This window comes from Grammomys surdaster, unplaced genomic scaffold, assembly GCF_004785775.1.
Source record: "Grammomys surdaster isolate TR1022 unplaced genomic scaffold, NIH_TR_1.0 843, whole genome shotgun sequence".
Lineage (NCBI taxonomy): Eukaryota > Metazoa > Chordata > Mammalia > Rodentia > Muridae > Grammomys > Grammomys surdaster.
Window position 1 is genome coordinate 4,752,865 of NW_021605262.1, and position 15,675 is coordinate 4,768,539.

General features: G+C 47.8%; 1 protein-coding gene across 1 annotated transcript in view; it reads left to right on the forward strand.

Moving 5' to 3' along the window:
- The window catches only part of Slc6a3 (solute carrier family 6 member 3), a 37,581-nt gene extending 22,245 nt beyond the window's left edge, over nucleotides 1-15,336 (forward strand). The window contains exons 6-14 of the mRNA XM_028782746.1: nucleotides 166-269; nucleotides 1,595-1,719; nucleotides 4,847-4,959; nucleotides 6,031-6,159; nucleotides 6,720-6,819; nucleotides 8,388-8,488; nucleotides 9,779-9,946; nucleotides 11,043-11,114; nucleotides 15,244-15,336. Of these exons, the coding sequence (XP_028638579.1) occupies nucleotides 166-269; nucleotides 1,595-1,719; nucleotides 4,847-4,959; nucleotides 6,031-6,159; nucleotides 6,720-6,819; nucleotides 8,388-8,488; nucleotides 9,779-9,946; nucleotides 11,043-11,114; nucleotides 15,244-15,267 (936 nt within the window). The 3' untranslated portion in view covers nucleotides 15,268-15,336. The remainder of the gene's footprint in view (nucleotides 1-165; nucleotides 270-1,594; nucleotides 1,720-4,846; nucleotides 4,960-6,030; nucleotides 6,160-6,719; nucleotides 6,820-8,387; nucleotides 8,489-9,778; nucleotides 9,947-11,042; nucleotides 11,115-15,243) is intronic.
- The last annotated feature ends 339 nt before the right edge of the window (nucleotides 15,337-15,675 follow it).

Below are 15,675 nucleotides of genomic sequence, written 5' to 3' on the forward strand. Positions count from 1 at the left end.
CAGAGTGCAGTCAGGATGCCTAGGCTGCATGGTGACAGCTCTTATGCTGTCGTTTGGAAGATTGTGTGGTCACAGTTCCCATTCTCCCCTTGGGTGGAACTAACTCGAATCCTACAATACTCTCTAATCATCTGCCTCATGCTCTCCCATCTCTGGCTGTGACAGGTGTGGATCGATGCTGCCACCCAAGTGTGCTTCTCCCTTGGCGTTGGGTTTGGAGTACTGATTGCCTTCTCCAGTTACAATAAGTTCACCAATAACTGCTATAGGTAAGCCCTGAGGTACTATTGCTGAGAGAGAGTCTGCAAAACCTAGGCAGTGTCGCTGATCCTGGGGTCTGCCTCTTGGAAATGAAGCATTCCTGAAGGAAAATCACAAGGCCTCTGAGCCACACGGATTTCCTTTTCTTGTGTCAGAGATAGGGTCTCATGCTACAGCCTAAGTCGTTCTGAAATTCACTATGTAGCCCAAGCTGGCCTTGAATTTATGGCCCCTCCTTCTGCATTCATCTTGTAAATACTGAGATTACAGATGTGAATCACCATGCCTGGCTTCATGCAGCAGCTTCCAACAAAGTCTTGTTTCTTACTTTAAAGAAGATACTGAGATACATGGTGATAATGTGGCTCCTGCTGAGAAGAGCCTGATTCCCCAGGATAGCAGGCTAGCCCTTCCTCTGCATATATGCCTATGCCTCTCCTTCTTCTCTTCTTCATCCTCTCTTCCCCAGCCAGCCCCCATGGATTTGTTCTCTCTTGCTCAGGGTCCAGTTTTACCTAAGACCTTTACTCAGGGCATTTGACTATAACCTTCATAGCCTAAACTGAGGGATCCTGGGCTTGGGAGGATTCCTTGGTCCTGAGAAGCTTCGCCTGCTTCACCTGCAACTACATGGTGGACCCTAATCCTTCTAAAAACAGCTGCAGTTGATGCTGAGGCCAGTTCTCTTTGAGCTCAGTGGGCTTAAGTTTGCTTACTCATCCTAAGGACGAAAGGCACTAAAAATACAGAATAAACACAGAAAACTTGTACCAAGGGACTGAGGGAAGATTCATGGAGGGAAATAAAGTGGAGGACGGGGGTGAACTACAGTCTTGAGGCAAGTCTTACCTGAAGCTCACGTGTGTCCCTGGGTAGGCACGCCACAACAAACTGTTGGGTCCTCCATAGTAGACTGGCCACAGTGGAGAGCCCTGATCCTCCCAGTGCTCTCTAGATTTACCTCTGTCCCTTATCATTAATGCTTAGAGTAGATTCACCAGACCAACCACTCTAGCACCTCCATGTATACATGAAACTTAGTTTCACCAGCACCAAAACCCATGCATACTGAGGTTCCAGGACTCACATGAGTCAGTCCAGTGCCATCATGACCCAGGGACTGGGACACAGAGTGGTCATCTTTTCCACCACCACGAACCCAGGAGTACCAGACAGGTTCTCCCAGCTATAGGTGCTTTGATGGTGCCCCTCTTAGAAGCTTCCCTCTGAGCCTACCCACTGCGTCCCTAGGTGCTGAAAATGCATAATGACAGTTGGCATTCCCAGAGCTGCTGTTTAACTGGTGTCAGGACAGTGTGTCTTGTTTCTACAGAGATGCAATCATCACCACCTCCATTAACTCCTTGACGAGCTTCTCCTCTGGCTTCGTCGTCTTCTCCTTCCTGGGGTACATGGCACAGAAGCACAATGTGCCCATCAGGGATGTGGCCACAGATGGTGAGTTCTTACCCTACACCCTCACTCTTCTCCCTCTCAAGAAAAACCAGAGGGCTAGGCCCCAAAGGATGTTGGATTTAAGAACTGCTGACTCAAATGAGAGCAATCAACCTATGTTTGTGTGGCTCACCAGCCCCAGTACAACCCCTGTTCTTCCTACCCTGCTTCCTCCATATCTTCTATGCTGGGCTTACATGAAGCCTAGTAGTTCAGTCAACACCTCAGTCCCTCTGCCTGCTCCCTGTAAACACTGTATGGAGGTCTAGGTAGACATTGTCAGATGTCATTTGAGTCCCCTAGAAGTTGCCATGACAGCGTGGCATATATAAAGCTCAGGGGAGGTGAAGACTGAGCTGTTCCAGTCACATAGTATCAGGATAGGATGGTTCTAGGTTTCAACATGGCTTGCCAAATTGAACATTAGCTATCAGTGTTTCCTAGTAAGTGTCCAGAGATCATGACAGGCTTGGATAAGATTTGGGTCTATCAGAAAAGTCCTTGAGTCTTTGGAATATGATTTCCTTTCCTTCTCATTTGGCTGAGTTTTGGACACTGAGTGGGACTAAGCATAGGAAAGGTGGAGAGGAGGCTTCAGTGTAGTCAGATGATATCATATTTTAGTCCATTTTCTGTTGCTATGACAAAATGCCTGAAGCCAGATGACTTTACAAAGGAAGGTTAATTTATTTCACAGAGGTCTAAGAGCATGGTGCCACCATGAGTGTGTCCTTGGTGAGGGCCTCCAGATGGAAGGTAGAGAAAAGAATCTGTCCAGTGCAAGTAGACTAAGCACATAGTGTGTCCTCGCTTTATAAGTGCCCACTCTCTTTATGTTTAATTCCACTAGTCAGCCTTCAGTCACTGTGATAAAACACATAAGAAAATCACTTTAAAGGAGGAAAGGCTTGTTCAAGTTCAATTTTGGAGACCTGTGTCCAGCATGCATTGGTTGTCACTTTGGGCATGTGACAAAATAGAACATCCTGACGGGATCAGCATAGTGAGACAAGCTGCTGCACTCACAATGGCTAAGAAGCCAAGGGGAGAAAGATTGGGGACACCCCACATGACCTGCTTCTCCCCACCTAGGTCCTCCAACAAAAGCCCATTCAGTATAAATCACATCCACTGATAATGTCAGTTTCTTCAAGACTCAACCACCTCCCAACAAACCACAAGCTATGAACCAGGTCTTCAACATCCAAAATGTGATAGCAGTGCAGTCCCAAGAGACTCACTTCTGAGAGCCCTAACTTAATCTGTATGAATAATTTCTTCACGAGGGTGGTGTCCCCATCTCAATACTTCTCAGAGGCCCCACAACCTCACTATCAATCCATCTTCAATTAAATTTCAACATATGGGGGACTGGGAGGATGGCTCAGTTGGTAAACTCCTTATCATAGGAGCATGAGGGCCTGAGTTCAGCTTTCAGAACCCTCATTAAAAAACTCTTGTTCACTGGCACATGTTTGTAATCCCAGTGCTGAGGAAGCAGAGACTAGCAGATCCTTGGGGATCGCTGGCCTAAACTAATTGATGACTTATGTGCATGCATATCTACATACATAAACTCCAATGTGGGCAAGAAGTCACCCCTCGGTGTAAAAATGCAGGCAGAAGACCACAAGGACATACAAGTGTGAGGCAGAAGGAAAGGGCTTCTGGGCATTGAAGAAATCTGTCTGGCTATAAAGGAGGCTCAGCAGCCCTTAAGTTGGGTCAGCTCAGAACCACAGTTGTCCAAGGGTAGTTTGAGGTCTGTCAGCTGGGACCTCTCCCCTGCCTTCAGGCTTATCCTGTAGTCTATCTTTGGTGACAAAGACATCATTTCTCTCTAGAGACTGATCTACTGAGTGGTGGGTTACCCACCCTGTGTTTCCATCTGCCACCCCTGGATCTCTCTCCTACTGGGCTGCTGCCCTTAGAATCAGGGACACCTTGCCATGGTTGACATCACCATTGGCCGATCACTTCTGAGTATCAGGTACAAGGAGGGGAATGTAGAGATCCATGGGCTATATCACCTGTGCCCTGAGGACCACGCTGAGGTCCACTTCGATTGTTTCCTTGGTTCTTGAAGAAGAGAGTATCAGACCTTCCAGCCTCAGTCCTTATGTCACCCAGGACTGTGGGTTGTGCTCCAGTGACCAGTGTCTTGGTGGCTTAAGGCTGTAGCCATTTCTTGACTTCTTTCTGAGTCCTCTGGGGATTGATGGTATGCTCTACCCTTCTGAACCCCTCAGGAACCCAGTAGATGAATTCTCAACTAAATATCCAGGCTCCCTGCTGCAGGGCCAAAGGGTCACCAAAGTCCCACTTATCTAGGAAAGAGTCACTTGAGGGTGACACTGTATGCTACATTGCATAGTCAGAAAAGCTGCTGGCTGCCAACTTCAGAGGGAAGGGAGGGGTCTTGTCATATTCCAGGAGGGTAAAGTCAGGAGCACACCCTAAATGTAGTGGTTCATATAAAAGAGAATCACCTGGAGAAAGTGTGCATTTGTGTGCATGCTTGTGCATATATGTGCCCTTGCTACATGTTCTTGCCTGTACGGTATGTCTGTACATGTGAGTATAAGTATATATACATGAACTTGTGTGTCCTGCATTTGTGTGTGTGTGTGTGTGTGTGTGTGTGTGTGTTAATGCATGTGTGGAATATGATCTGAACAGAAAAACTAACTGGAAAGACATCAGGACTGTTTGAGGCAGAAGTGCCTGCTGATGATCCCTTTCTCTGATTCATGATTTTATTTTATTCTTCCCATTGCCATGGGCATAAGTGAGTCGGGGAACAAGGGTGCAAGCTGGTTGAGCAGTGGCTCTCTCAGGTGACCTGGGGCACATCAGCCAGTGGCTGCTAAATTCTCAGAAAGGAGGACCCTTGAGGAAAACTAGGAGGAAAGCAGTGTGGGGGAGAGGGGTTCCAAGAGATCTGAGCACTTCAGGCATCGGCTCACCTGAGTGGCCAAGGGTGGTGGGGGCAGCAACACAAAGCAAACAGTGACACTGATACATAGGGAACTGGGAGGCAAACTTGTGGCAGTGGTGAGCTCCTGGTGTGCCTGCCGAGTGGGGAAGCAAGGAGCAAGCTTGTGGCGGTGATGAGGGTTTCTGCCTGTAGGACCTGGGTTGATCTTCATCATCTACCCCGAGGCAATCGCCACACTCCCACTGTCTTCGGCCTGGGCTGCTGTCTTCTTCCTCATGCTGCTCACTCTGGGTATCGACAGTGCTGTGAGTAGTGCATGTCCCAAGGCTTCATAGCTGTACCTCACTGTTGGCCTGTTCCTATGGGGGTAGGTATGGCCCCAAACAGTCCCTCAAACTTCATGTGCTTAACACAGAGCCTGCAAATGAGGTTTAAACACACCCATGAGCACTAGAGACCCTCTCTGGACCTGAGTGTTAGTGATGAGAATGTAACTTACCCTTTTTCTTCCTAATCCAGTATCAGAGTCTGAACACACACACAGAGCAGAGCTCCAGTAGCCAAAGGTTTGGCTCAGAATGACAGTGATTGGCCCCAGTGGTGCACAAAAAGGCCTTTCCTGACCTCCAAACTCCTTTAGGATAGATGGAAGTTCGCTGTAGCCTGGTCTGAGCCTTGGAAACTCTGTTTTCAGCCCCCCTGGTGTCCGACCTTAAAGAGGCTGGAGCCATGAGCATTCTTAGACTCCTTCTGCCCCAATAACTTCTCAAGATTATTTACTGATCCCTAATATCAGAATTGGCTGGTGGCACCTTTTGGCTGCTCCATGCCATTTACCCACCCTGACACAGCTCAGCAATTGTAAGCTTTGTGGAAAGCCAGAACCAAGAATCCCTCTTCCCAAGAACACAGATGTCATAGCACAGTCCCACCTTCATCTTTCACCCAGCTTGTAGCTAATGGGTTTCTTATCTTGTATCCTAGAAGATACATCTCATGAGCATTGCTTACAGAACACAGGCCCTACCTGGCTAGCCCCATTGTGGTGCAACTTGGGGACATATCCAATGCCCAGCCTGGGGCTGTACTCATGAGACAGATGTTTTGCTTTGGTCATGCATGCACTATCATTCTCATAAGACTTTCAGCCAGTTGGCACTTCATAGGCCCAGTGACTTCGAGGTGACTGTGGTTGCCATCCCTGGACTCTTTCTGAGGCTTGTGTCGCTAGGGGAGCTTCAGTAAGGGCTCCTTCCTCATCTTACCCCAAGTCTGATGTACACTCCCTTCTTCACACCACCTTGAGTGTACACTCACTATATGAGAAGTCAGGCCCTGGGAGGGTAGTGTCAGCCACTATTCTCTGTGTCCCACAGATGGGGGGCATGGAGTCTGTGATCACTGGGCTTGTCGATGAGTTCCAGCTGCTACATCGGCATCGAGAGCTCTTCACTCTTGGCATTGTCCTGGCTACTTTCCTGCTGTCTCTCTTCTGCGTCACCAACGTATGTAGTTTCCTGCTCCTGTCATATGCCAGCCCTGGTGCCTGGCAGAACAGCTGGTACCATGGGAACAGACACACTGCATTATTTCTAAGAAGCCTCATCCTCTCCCTCATGTAAACCTACTTCCCTGTAGTCACAGGAAAGGCAGCCATGGGTCTGGAACCTGGTCTCAGAGATAATTCAGTACCCAGGCATCGTTTGGGATGCACCTGCAGCTAAAGCTGTCTTCCTGGATATGAAGGGGGCCTGGAAAGTGGCAGAGTCCTGTTTGTGGAGTCTTGACCACCTCTTCACAGGAAACTCTACCAAGCTTGGCATTTGAGTGTTTCTGACCCTTCTTATCTGGAGCCTGGGAAAGGAAAGTGGGGGAGATGTGGTTTATATTTTTATTGTAATGGATGTGTCTCTAAGAAGTTGTGTGTGAATCCATGACTCAAATCAAACTTTATAGAGGTAGATAAGATATATCTCCACAGTGAACCCACTGAGTGGGTTGCCTTTTGGGAAAGATATTTTGATGGTGGAGCTGCTGCAGCTCATTAAGATCCCCTCTCTTCCAGGGTGGTATCTATGTCTTCACACTGCTGGACCACTTTGCAGCTGGCACATCTATCCTCTTTGGCGTGCTCATTGAAGCCATTGGGGTGGCCTGGTTCTATGGTAAGTCTTGGTGGTCAGACCCAGCACTGTGGCATCAGTGTGATAGCTTGGCTAGTGTCTTCTGGCTTGCTCTCTGGCAAAACCACTTTGAAAAGAGGCATTTGGAATCCAGAGGTTTAAGTTATGTCTTTCATGGCATCACAGGGTGGGTGACCAGGACCTGTCTACTGGGTGGAGAAGATCAGTCAAGTGACTGCCTGGGAAGCCAGGTTGTGGTCAGAGAGGCTGTGTTGGCAGGAGAACAAGGCTGATTGGGGTGCTAGACCCTTTACAGCCACTGGCAAAAGGTAACTGCCCCATCCAGCTAGCCAAGCACAGAATACATTCAGCTCTATCTGGACAGAGGACTGCCTACCTCTCATTTATAGGGACCTTAATCAGATAATTCAATTGGTCTGTGAGAGGGATGTCAAAGCATGACTGCTCCCCACAGGTGTTCCTCACATGTACCTTCTGGACAAGACCAGCCAAGCTGCTTGTGCATAAGTTAGAACCATAGGTCCTTCTGTGTGAATAGCCCATTAGCCATTTATGTGTCCCTGGGGGCATCTGAAGCTGATCACAGGCTTCCTAGGAGCTAACTGGAAGTGGGAGCTGAGCTACAGGGTCCTAGGGACCTCATGAGTTTGGCTGAGGTATGGAGCTCTAACCAGGAGACCACAATTGGAGCTCTAGTCAGAGACTTTTTCTGATGAGCCCACAAGCCAGAGACCAGGTCAGAAATGGGTGAAGGTATTGCTGAAAGAAAAAATTGCTAAGAAAAATTCCAGTTATTAAGTATCTAAAAATAGCTTTAAATTAAAATCTTTATCCCCTCTCTCCCTCTCCCTCTCCTTCTCTCTCTCCTTCTCCCTCTCCCCTCCCCTTCCCCCTCTCCCTCTCTCTCTCTCTCTCTCTCTCTCTCTCACACACACACACACACACACACACACACACAGAGAGAGAGAGAGAGAGAGAGAGAGAGAGAGAGAGAGAGAGAGAGAGAGAGAGAGAGGGGAATATTCAGCCTTTAAAAATGAAGAGATTTTTGAAACATGCTCCAAACATGGATGCATGTACTAACTGAAGCAAGCAAGTCCCCAGAGGACATATACTGTGATATCACCTATGTATGATCCCTCAAGGGTCCAAGTGCCAAGAGACAGAGAGTGGAATGCTAAGGGTTGGGTTTGGAACTGGAGTTGAATGGACAGAGTCTCAGTTGCTGAAGAGGAGAAAACCCTGGAGATGGAAGGTAGTGATGCAGCCCCCGGGATGACCCGCAAAATAGCAAGCTTTGTGTTAGATGTGCTTGACACAGTGTTTCACAGGTTGGAAATTACTGCTTGCAGAAGAAGGTAGGGGGGTGTGGGACCCAGAGAAGGAGTTGAAGCAGGGTAGGGTTGAAGATTGTTGGGCCCTCAACTCACCCAGCAGACCGCCAGCCTCTCTAAAGCATCATCAGAGCCAATCAGTGCATGGCTAAGTAGAACAGCGTTGTGGGCTCTCAGGGATGAGGGATGGGTCAAGAAGGGCTTACACATCCAGTTATATGACTGGTCCCACAGCCACCTCTCCCACTCCCCCAGGTGTCCAGCAATTCAGTGATGATATCAAGCAGATGACGGGGCAGCGACCGAACCTGTACTGGCGGCTATGCTGGAAGCTAGTCAGCCCCTGCTTCCTTCTGGTAAGGATTGTGGAGCCTAAAACCTTCTGACCCTGCCTGCCCTTGAATCTCTCCCAATGTCTTGTGACCACTGAGAAGGATTCCAGAGAGTTCGCCTGGCTCCATGCATTAGACATCAGTGACTTAGATCCAACTGGTGTGTGTAGCTACACAAGCCAGCCTACAGACCTCTGCATCCTGAGGGAAGCTCTTGCACTCGGTGATCATATGTAGAATACAGCCAGTATCAGTGGCCAGGGGGACCTACCTGGGAAACCATACAGCACTGGCCTCTCATCTCTGAATAAAACAGTTGATCCTTTTTTTTTTTTTAAGCTATCCATCTCTGACTTCTCCCTGTTGACAAGCTCGCTCCCCAACATGAAAGAGCTGACCTTGATCTTACGAGACTTTTGAACTTCATTATACATTTGCTTTGCAAAGTATTAGGTAAAACCTTGAAATTATGCTACCCAGTTCATTCCACCAACTTTACGGAAGCATGATTTATGCAATTTTAAGCCTAATTTTTAAACCCATCCCATAGGTAGCTAAAACCTTAGCAGAAAAGAAAAAGATGTTACTTCATGTTTCTCTGGGTCACCATCTGGCCACAGCAGACAAGTGAACACTGCAGGCATGTGATTATGTGACTTCTCCAGCAGATAACACTCCCAAACAAATTGACCAGATCGAAATCAATTTACATGTAAGAGTGCAGCTTTGGCAGGCACAGTGCTTTCTAAGAAATGTGTCATCTATTGAAACCAAAAACAAGTATGAGACAAGTATGTGTGTCCAAGAGTATTTTCCAAGATAATATATTTGGACAGTAAACTTTGCTGACCCTGAAAAATATATGCAACAGGTGAGGATTTACACCCGAAAATACATCCTAACCCACATCCACTAGACTTCCTACATTTAGGAAGGGCTGTCATGCTCAGATACAGAGAACATGTTTCATGCCAATCATGTGCAAAGTACACATAGTATGAAGCACATGTTTAGGTACACTGTACACATGCAAACATAGAGTGTAAATACATACTGCATGTATTGGTGTGCAGTACATGTAAGTACACTTCTGTGTAGGTATGAAACACATGTGTAGTTATACAACATGTGTGTAGATGTGCCATTGGTGCCTCAGAAAGATACTGTACTGCTCAGGCCAGGCCCAGGTGGTCTGGCTTGGGTTGGCACTTGTGTGGTTAGGAGACATTCTGTAAAAAAGCTTGCTGATTTTCTGGTCTGCCTTCATACGTACCAGAAAAAAAACTGTCTGACCTCTGTGCCTGTTTATTTCAGTATGTGGTCGTGGTCAGCATTGTGACCTTCAGGCCCCCACACTATGGAGCCTACATCTTCCCAGACTGGGCCAATGCCCTGGGCTGGATCATTGCCACATCCTCCATGGCCATGGTGCCCATTTATGCCACCTATAAGTTCTGCAGCCTGCCAGGGTCCTTCCGAGAGGTGGGTATTTCAAGGGGCTCATGATTCTAATGGTTCAGGTGGTATCTCCATCCCTGGACCACATCAGCCAGCAGGAGGCTGGAGCTGGGATCATGAGGGGATGATGGGATGATTCAATGGAAAGATGGGTTGCATATGTGTATGCCATGTTTGTGTTTTGTATGCTGGTGTGACCACACATGTCTGTGTGTATGTGTGTACATCACATCTGTGGCTATGAATGCCCATTTGTCTCTGTGTGCTCAGGCATGCCATTATCTGTATGAATTACCTCTCTGCATCTATGTGTCTGTGTGATGCCAGTCTATACTCAGATGTCCTGTTTGACCCCCTGGCTACACTTCCTGAAAGAGATAGGAACTTCTGTGAATGTGATTGTGAGTAGACCGATTCCCAGATGCAATCCCATACCCGAGTCCCAGGGGCTCCATTAAGCAGTTTTATTGGATTGTGCAGCAAATCCCATTGTACCTGTGGAGCCCAAGGACTCCACCTTGGAGCCACAGTGTCCCTTGGTGTTGGAGACTGCAGCAGGTTTCTCATCTCACGGGCTGTCACTCAGAGAACAGCTATATTCTGTTCCTCTGTCGGTCAGGCCAGACTGGGTCTAGAACAGACATCAGAGTGTGTGGCCAGGGCACAGCCCCTCTGCTGCCAAGCTCTTAGAAGGAATGGGGCTGCCATCATGTCCAAATGGGGATCAAAGACAACCCTGGAACCTGAAGTCTATTCTGGAGGCCAGGGTAACATCTGGGCTCCAAGAACAGATTAGTAGGAGGGAGCAACATTTCCTACAGGGGCCAAATGACAGGCCCTGAGGGGGCCTGCATGCAGCCACTGAGGGATAGAGACCTCAGCTAGCACTGCACACTGTACATCAGAGCATCACTGGTTTGCTCTCAGGTAAGAACCTGAGGCTATGGCTCCTGAGCCTGACTCCTCCTGGAGAGTTTTGTGTGTGTGTGTGTGTGTGTGTGTGTGTGTGTGTGTGTGTGCACGCGCATGCACGTGTGTGTGTGTGTGTATAATCATGGCTGATGGCTGGTTTGTGCAAACCCAAGCCCCATGCTATACCAACAACCCTGTTCTCTCTTAGAAACTAGCCTATGCCATCACACCTGAGAAAGACCACCAGCTAGTGGACAGAGGGGAGGTGCGCCAATTCACGGTGAGTCTGACATCCTGTGTAACCCTTCAGGAGGGGATTCAGAAGGGTTTGAATAGTATCCTCACCCTACAGCTGCTCTAACAGTCCCCAGAAGACCAAGAAGCTGTGTGCATAAAAGCATTCGTCACACAAGTAGATCATTGGTGCTGGCCCAAGCCACCCAGAAGCCCTAGATTGTGAGCAGGGCAGCCAGCAAGTAGAAAAGATCCATGGAGATGAACAGCCAAGGTGACATTGGCAGGGATGCCTGCATGAGGGAAAGAGCCCTGTTGGGGCAAATGTGAGAGTCCCTAGGATCAAAGCTCTCTATGACTGGAGAAAAGAAAAGTTTCATGAGGCAGAAGGACTGGTGAAGCTTCAGGAACATCCAGGTGGGCTGTGGTTCATAGGGGAAAGGCTTATGAAAGAAAGTTTGGAGCTGGTCAGATGTCCATCAGGGTCCCTGAGGGCGGAGAGACCCAGCTGAGTGAGTGTAGTCTAGCCTGGTCAGATGTCTATGGTGGAAGCAGTCAGGCTGAGGAGGCTCCAATGAGAATAGGGTCCCTCAGGCCCCCGGTCTCACTCTTTTCCTCTCTCCTTTGAGAGCCAGGTGAGTTCCTTTGTCACACAGGCAGGTGACAAGTGTGTGACACCTGTTGAAAGCCTTCTCCCCTCCCCCGACAATGCTTTTTTTTAGTCTGAGGATCCCCTTTGATGGTGAATGTAGCTACATCTGGTGTCTGTAGCTTGTGTGAAACCATCCCTTTCACCTTCTTAGTGGCCCTAAGACCTCAGAAGTATTTTTCACAGAAGTAGAAGATATATATATATAATCTCTTTCATGTTGCCTGTGTCTCTGAAAGCTCTCAGACACCTAGTCCTAAGGGCCCTTCACAGCTTTTAAAAATTAAAACACGGAATTTAAAAATTCTCCTCTGCAGTGGGCAGTGGTGGCACATACCTTTAATCCCAGCACTCAGGAGGCAGAAGCAAACAGATCTCTGTGAGTTCAAAGCCAACCCTGTCTACAGAGCTAGTTCTAGTAGGATGGCCAAGTCTACACAAAGAAACCTTTTCTCAAAACAAACAAAAACAAGTACAACTGGTCCTTTGCTCTACTGAATTGCCTCTGGGCTCTGGAGTATATGTCTGGGTCCTGTGGCACTCTTATCTACATTTAGAAATTTTTAAAATTTGGACTTGAGGGACACCACTGCACAGTGGCTCTGGTCCCTGTCTGTACACTACCTGCTCCCTCCCTGCATTCTTGCTATATATCTTTTGGCTGCTTTCTGATGCATCTCCCAGCCCATGCTTCTGTGCTTACTGAATCGATGGGAACTTCCTTTGCCTTTATTGATTCAGCCATTCGTGTTTAAAGTCAATCAATGTTTTTCTGTGAGCCTGTACGGAGAGTATTTACCACTTTTGCCTGTCACGGTTTCTTCTTCTAAGGTCCATTTTTAGTCTTTTTGTATCTTCTATGTCTTCTCTTAACTCTTTGAACAAACACAGTGAATTCATCTGAGAACCTTTCTGTCAGTTGGAAGTCAATATCAGGTGACCGGATTTGCTCACAGGGGCTTTGTTTTTAAATCTTGCCTTTTGTGTCTGATAAAGCCTAATCATAGCCAAAGCACATGGCTTTTTTTCCCTTATTGCATCCTGGATATTTTTTAACATCTGCAGGTGCATGTTGGAGTGTGAGGCAGTGCATGCCTGTATGTGTGCATGCCGGTGTGCATGCATATGTGCCTGTGTGTGTTTGTATGTGTGTGTGTGCACACGCGCGCGTGTGTGTGCCTGTGCCTGAGGAGGCTGGAAGAACACCCTAGGGTATTTTGAGTGTCATCCTCAGTAGTAGTTTTCACAGAAGTAGAATGCCATCTACTTCATTTGAGACAGGGTCTCTCATTAACCTGAAGCTCACCAAGTAGGCTAGGCTTGCTAATGCAAACCCTAGGGATCCATCTGGTTCTCCATCCCTAACATTAAGATTATATGCACAAGCCACCATGATTTCCACACAAATTTCCTGGTGTTGAACTCAGGTGTTCATGTTAGCAAAGCAACTACTTTACCAACCAGGCCCTCTCCTAGCCCCTATATATTGGATTTTTAAAATTGTTTTTATTTTAGACAGGGTTTCACTGTGTAACTCTGGCTGGTCTGGAACTTACTATGCAGACCAGGCTAGCCTCTAACTCACAGACACACCTGCTACAGCCTTCAGAGTGTTGGTATTTAAGGAATGTGTCACCACACCCGGCTGGATTTTTTTCAGTACCTTTAAATATTCTTGGAGCTCCTTGGATCTTTTTAGATCTGTTGGGTGGGTCCCAAGAGGCATCGCTTTAGATCTGCCTCTCTGTTGCAGTTTGAGTAAGGTGGGTTTCCAACAGGGCCAGGCACTGTCCCAGCCCACAGGCCCCTCGGTGCCACTTCCCATACCCTGTCTCTCACAAAGCTCTTCTGGGTATCACACATGGTGCTCAAGACTCAGCCCAACTCTTCGGCTGGTCTCTTCTGCTCCGGTCCTGCAAGCTAGAGCCACATGGGTCCTTGAATTCCAGGGAGTTCTCTGGGCCCTCAAAGCAGCAGGCCGTGTGGCTGCCTCATTCACTCTCCTTGGAGTATCACTGAACCATGACCACCTGATGTCCAGTGTCTTGCAAACGCCGTGGACACACATGGTGCTTAACTGGGGCTGTTTCAGATGGTAGAGTAAATTCAGCCTTGTTATTTCCCTTTGATCAGAAATATGAGTGTGGCTCTAGTCCATCCATTTTGCCTGCTCAGTAATAGTATATTATGTGAACAGCCCATAATTTACCCGTCTCCCTCACCATATCCACTCGTCTAATAGCTACATTTCGAGTCTCATCATGTCCACTGAAACATACATCTTTAGACCCACACTGTCACTTTTTCTAGCACCCCACACATATCTGTGTTATACTCTGCCAATTGCAATATCTCTGGTCCTGGACTCTGAACTCTAGGCTCTGGGTTCTAGGTTCCAGTTCTTGACAATCCTTGCTCAGAGCTCTGTGTTCCCAGTTTTTGAAATATAAGTTACCCTGCAGCCTTCTTTCTCTTGAAAGTATCACCTAATCATCAGTGTCTATTAGTGACAAGGACAGAACAGGTAGGGTTGTCCTCATAGCTGCTGTAATTGGATAGAATTCTAGGTTCTGTACCTTCTCTGTATACCTTCAACCAGAATTCTGCTTCTTCCCTGGGCCCCATGTCACACTTGGCCAGTGCCTGTGGCAGCCTTACGTACAGACTGACTGCCTTAGGCTATGCCCACCCTAAGCCCTGCTGTGGCATGTCTTAAAAAGCTTTTTCATATAAAGCCCCAAAGAGCCACTTGAGAGGAAACAAAGAGGGTCACGTGGAGGCAATGGCCATGGCCTCTCTTCTATCTCTGGTTCAGTGTTTGAACCAGACAATGGTATTGTGAGTATTGTTTTGAAAACGTTCAGCAGCACAGATCTCACCAGTCGGTGTCAACAAATGCCTCATGCTCAGAAATAAGCAAGCAAGCAGCAGAACAGCAGGCTGCTGCTTTCTATCCCTGAGCCACCCAGGTGCTGCTCCCTACTTGTTCCCGGATCACACCTGGGAATACAGGCTTCAGAGTCCAGCATTCCTGGGGAGGGACCCAAGAGAGTTTCAGCATACAGAACAGAAGGATGCTTCTGGACCACTCACAAATCAGTAGGAGGATAATATGGAGCCAGCCCTGGATCTAAAGATGTTCTGCATATCTCACCTCACCTACCGATCACAGATATGCTGGCCAGAAAGAACTCTGGCCTTCTAAGCAACTGGGCTCCACAAGGCTTGGCCTCAAACCCGTAGCAATCCTCCTGCTAGCCTCCTGAGCACTGTGATTACAGACATTAGTCACTCCAGCTAGTTTCCAGGTCCCTTCTTCATCAAGTAATTCAAGTACTTAAAAGTTTCCATTGGGTCATTAGCCCTTGGTGCCCCTCAAGAGTGGTATCTATCATTGGTAAGCTCCTTCATGGGCGAGGGGTACCACCTACTGAGTCGATCCTGATTTCATCATAGAATCAGTGGCCCATAAGCCAGGATTCTAAGTCTGCTTCTCACTTGTAAACAAATGATGATTTCTTTCCAGCTGCGCCACTGGCTGTTGGTGTAAAGTGGAAGGAGACAGCCCCCAGCTGGGCCACCTCACAACAGCAAGGACAGGGAGTTCACAAAAGGAAACCCACGCATCAAGAAAGAAAGGAGGGCCACTTCCACGCTTCCCCTTTGCCGTATGGAAAAATAATCGAAGCATGGTCTCTCTGACTGTTCACACCCAATCCAAGCCACAAAGAAGCCTCTGTCTGTGTGGCTGTAAAAACACACACCTCCACAGTGAGGTCAACCATGTCCCTGTCCCTTCTGAATGGGAAACCACTAGCTGGTATCCTGTCCCTGTAAGGCTGACTCCCCCATCTGTGGTCACCCTAGGAGAACAGGTCATACTGTTTCCTGCATTTTAGGAGAGGGACCTTGGTACCTGTATATATACACTGTGCCAGAATATATACTGTGCTTACGG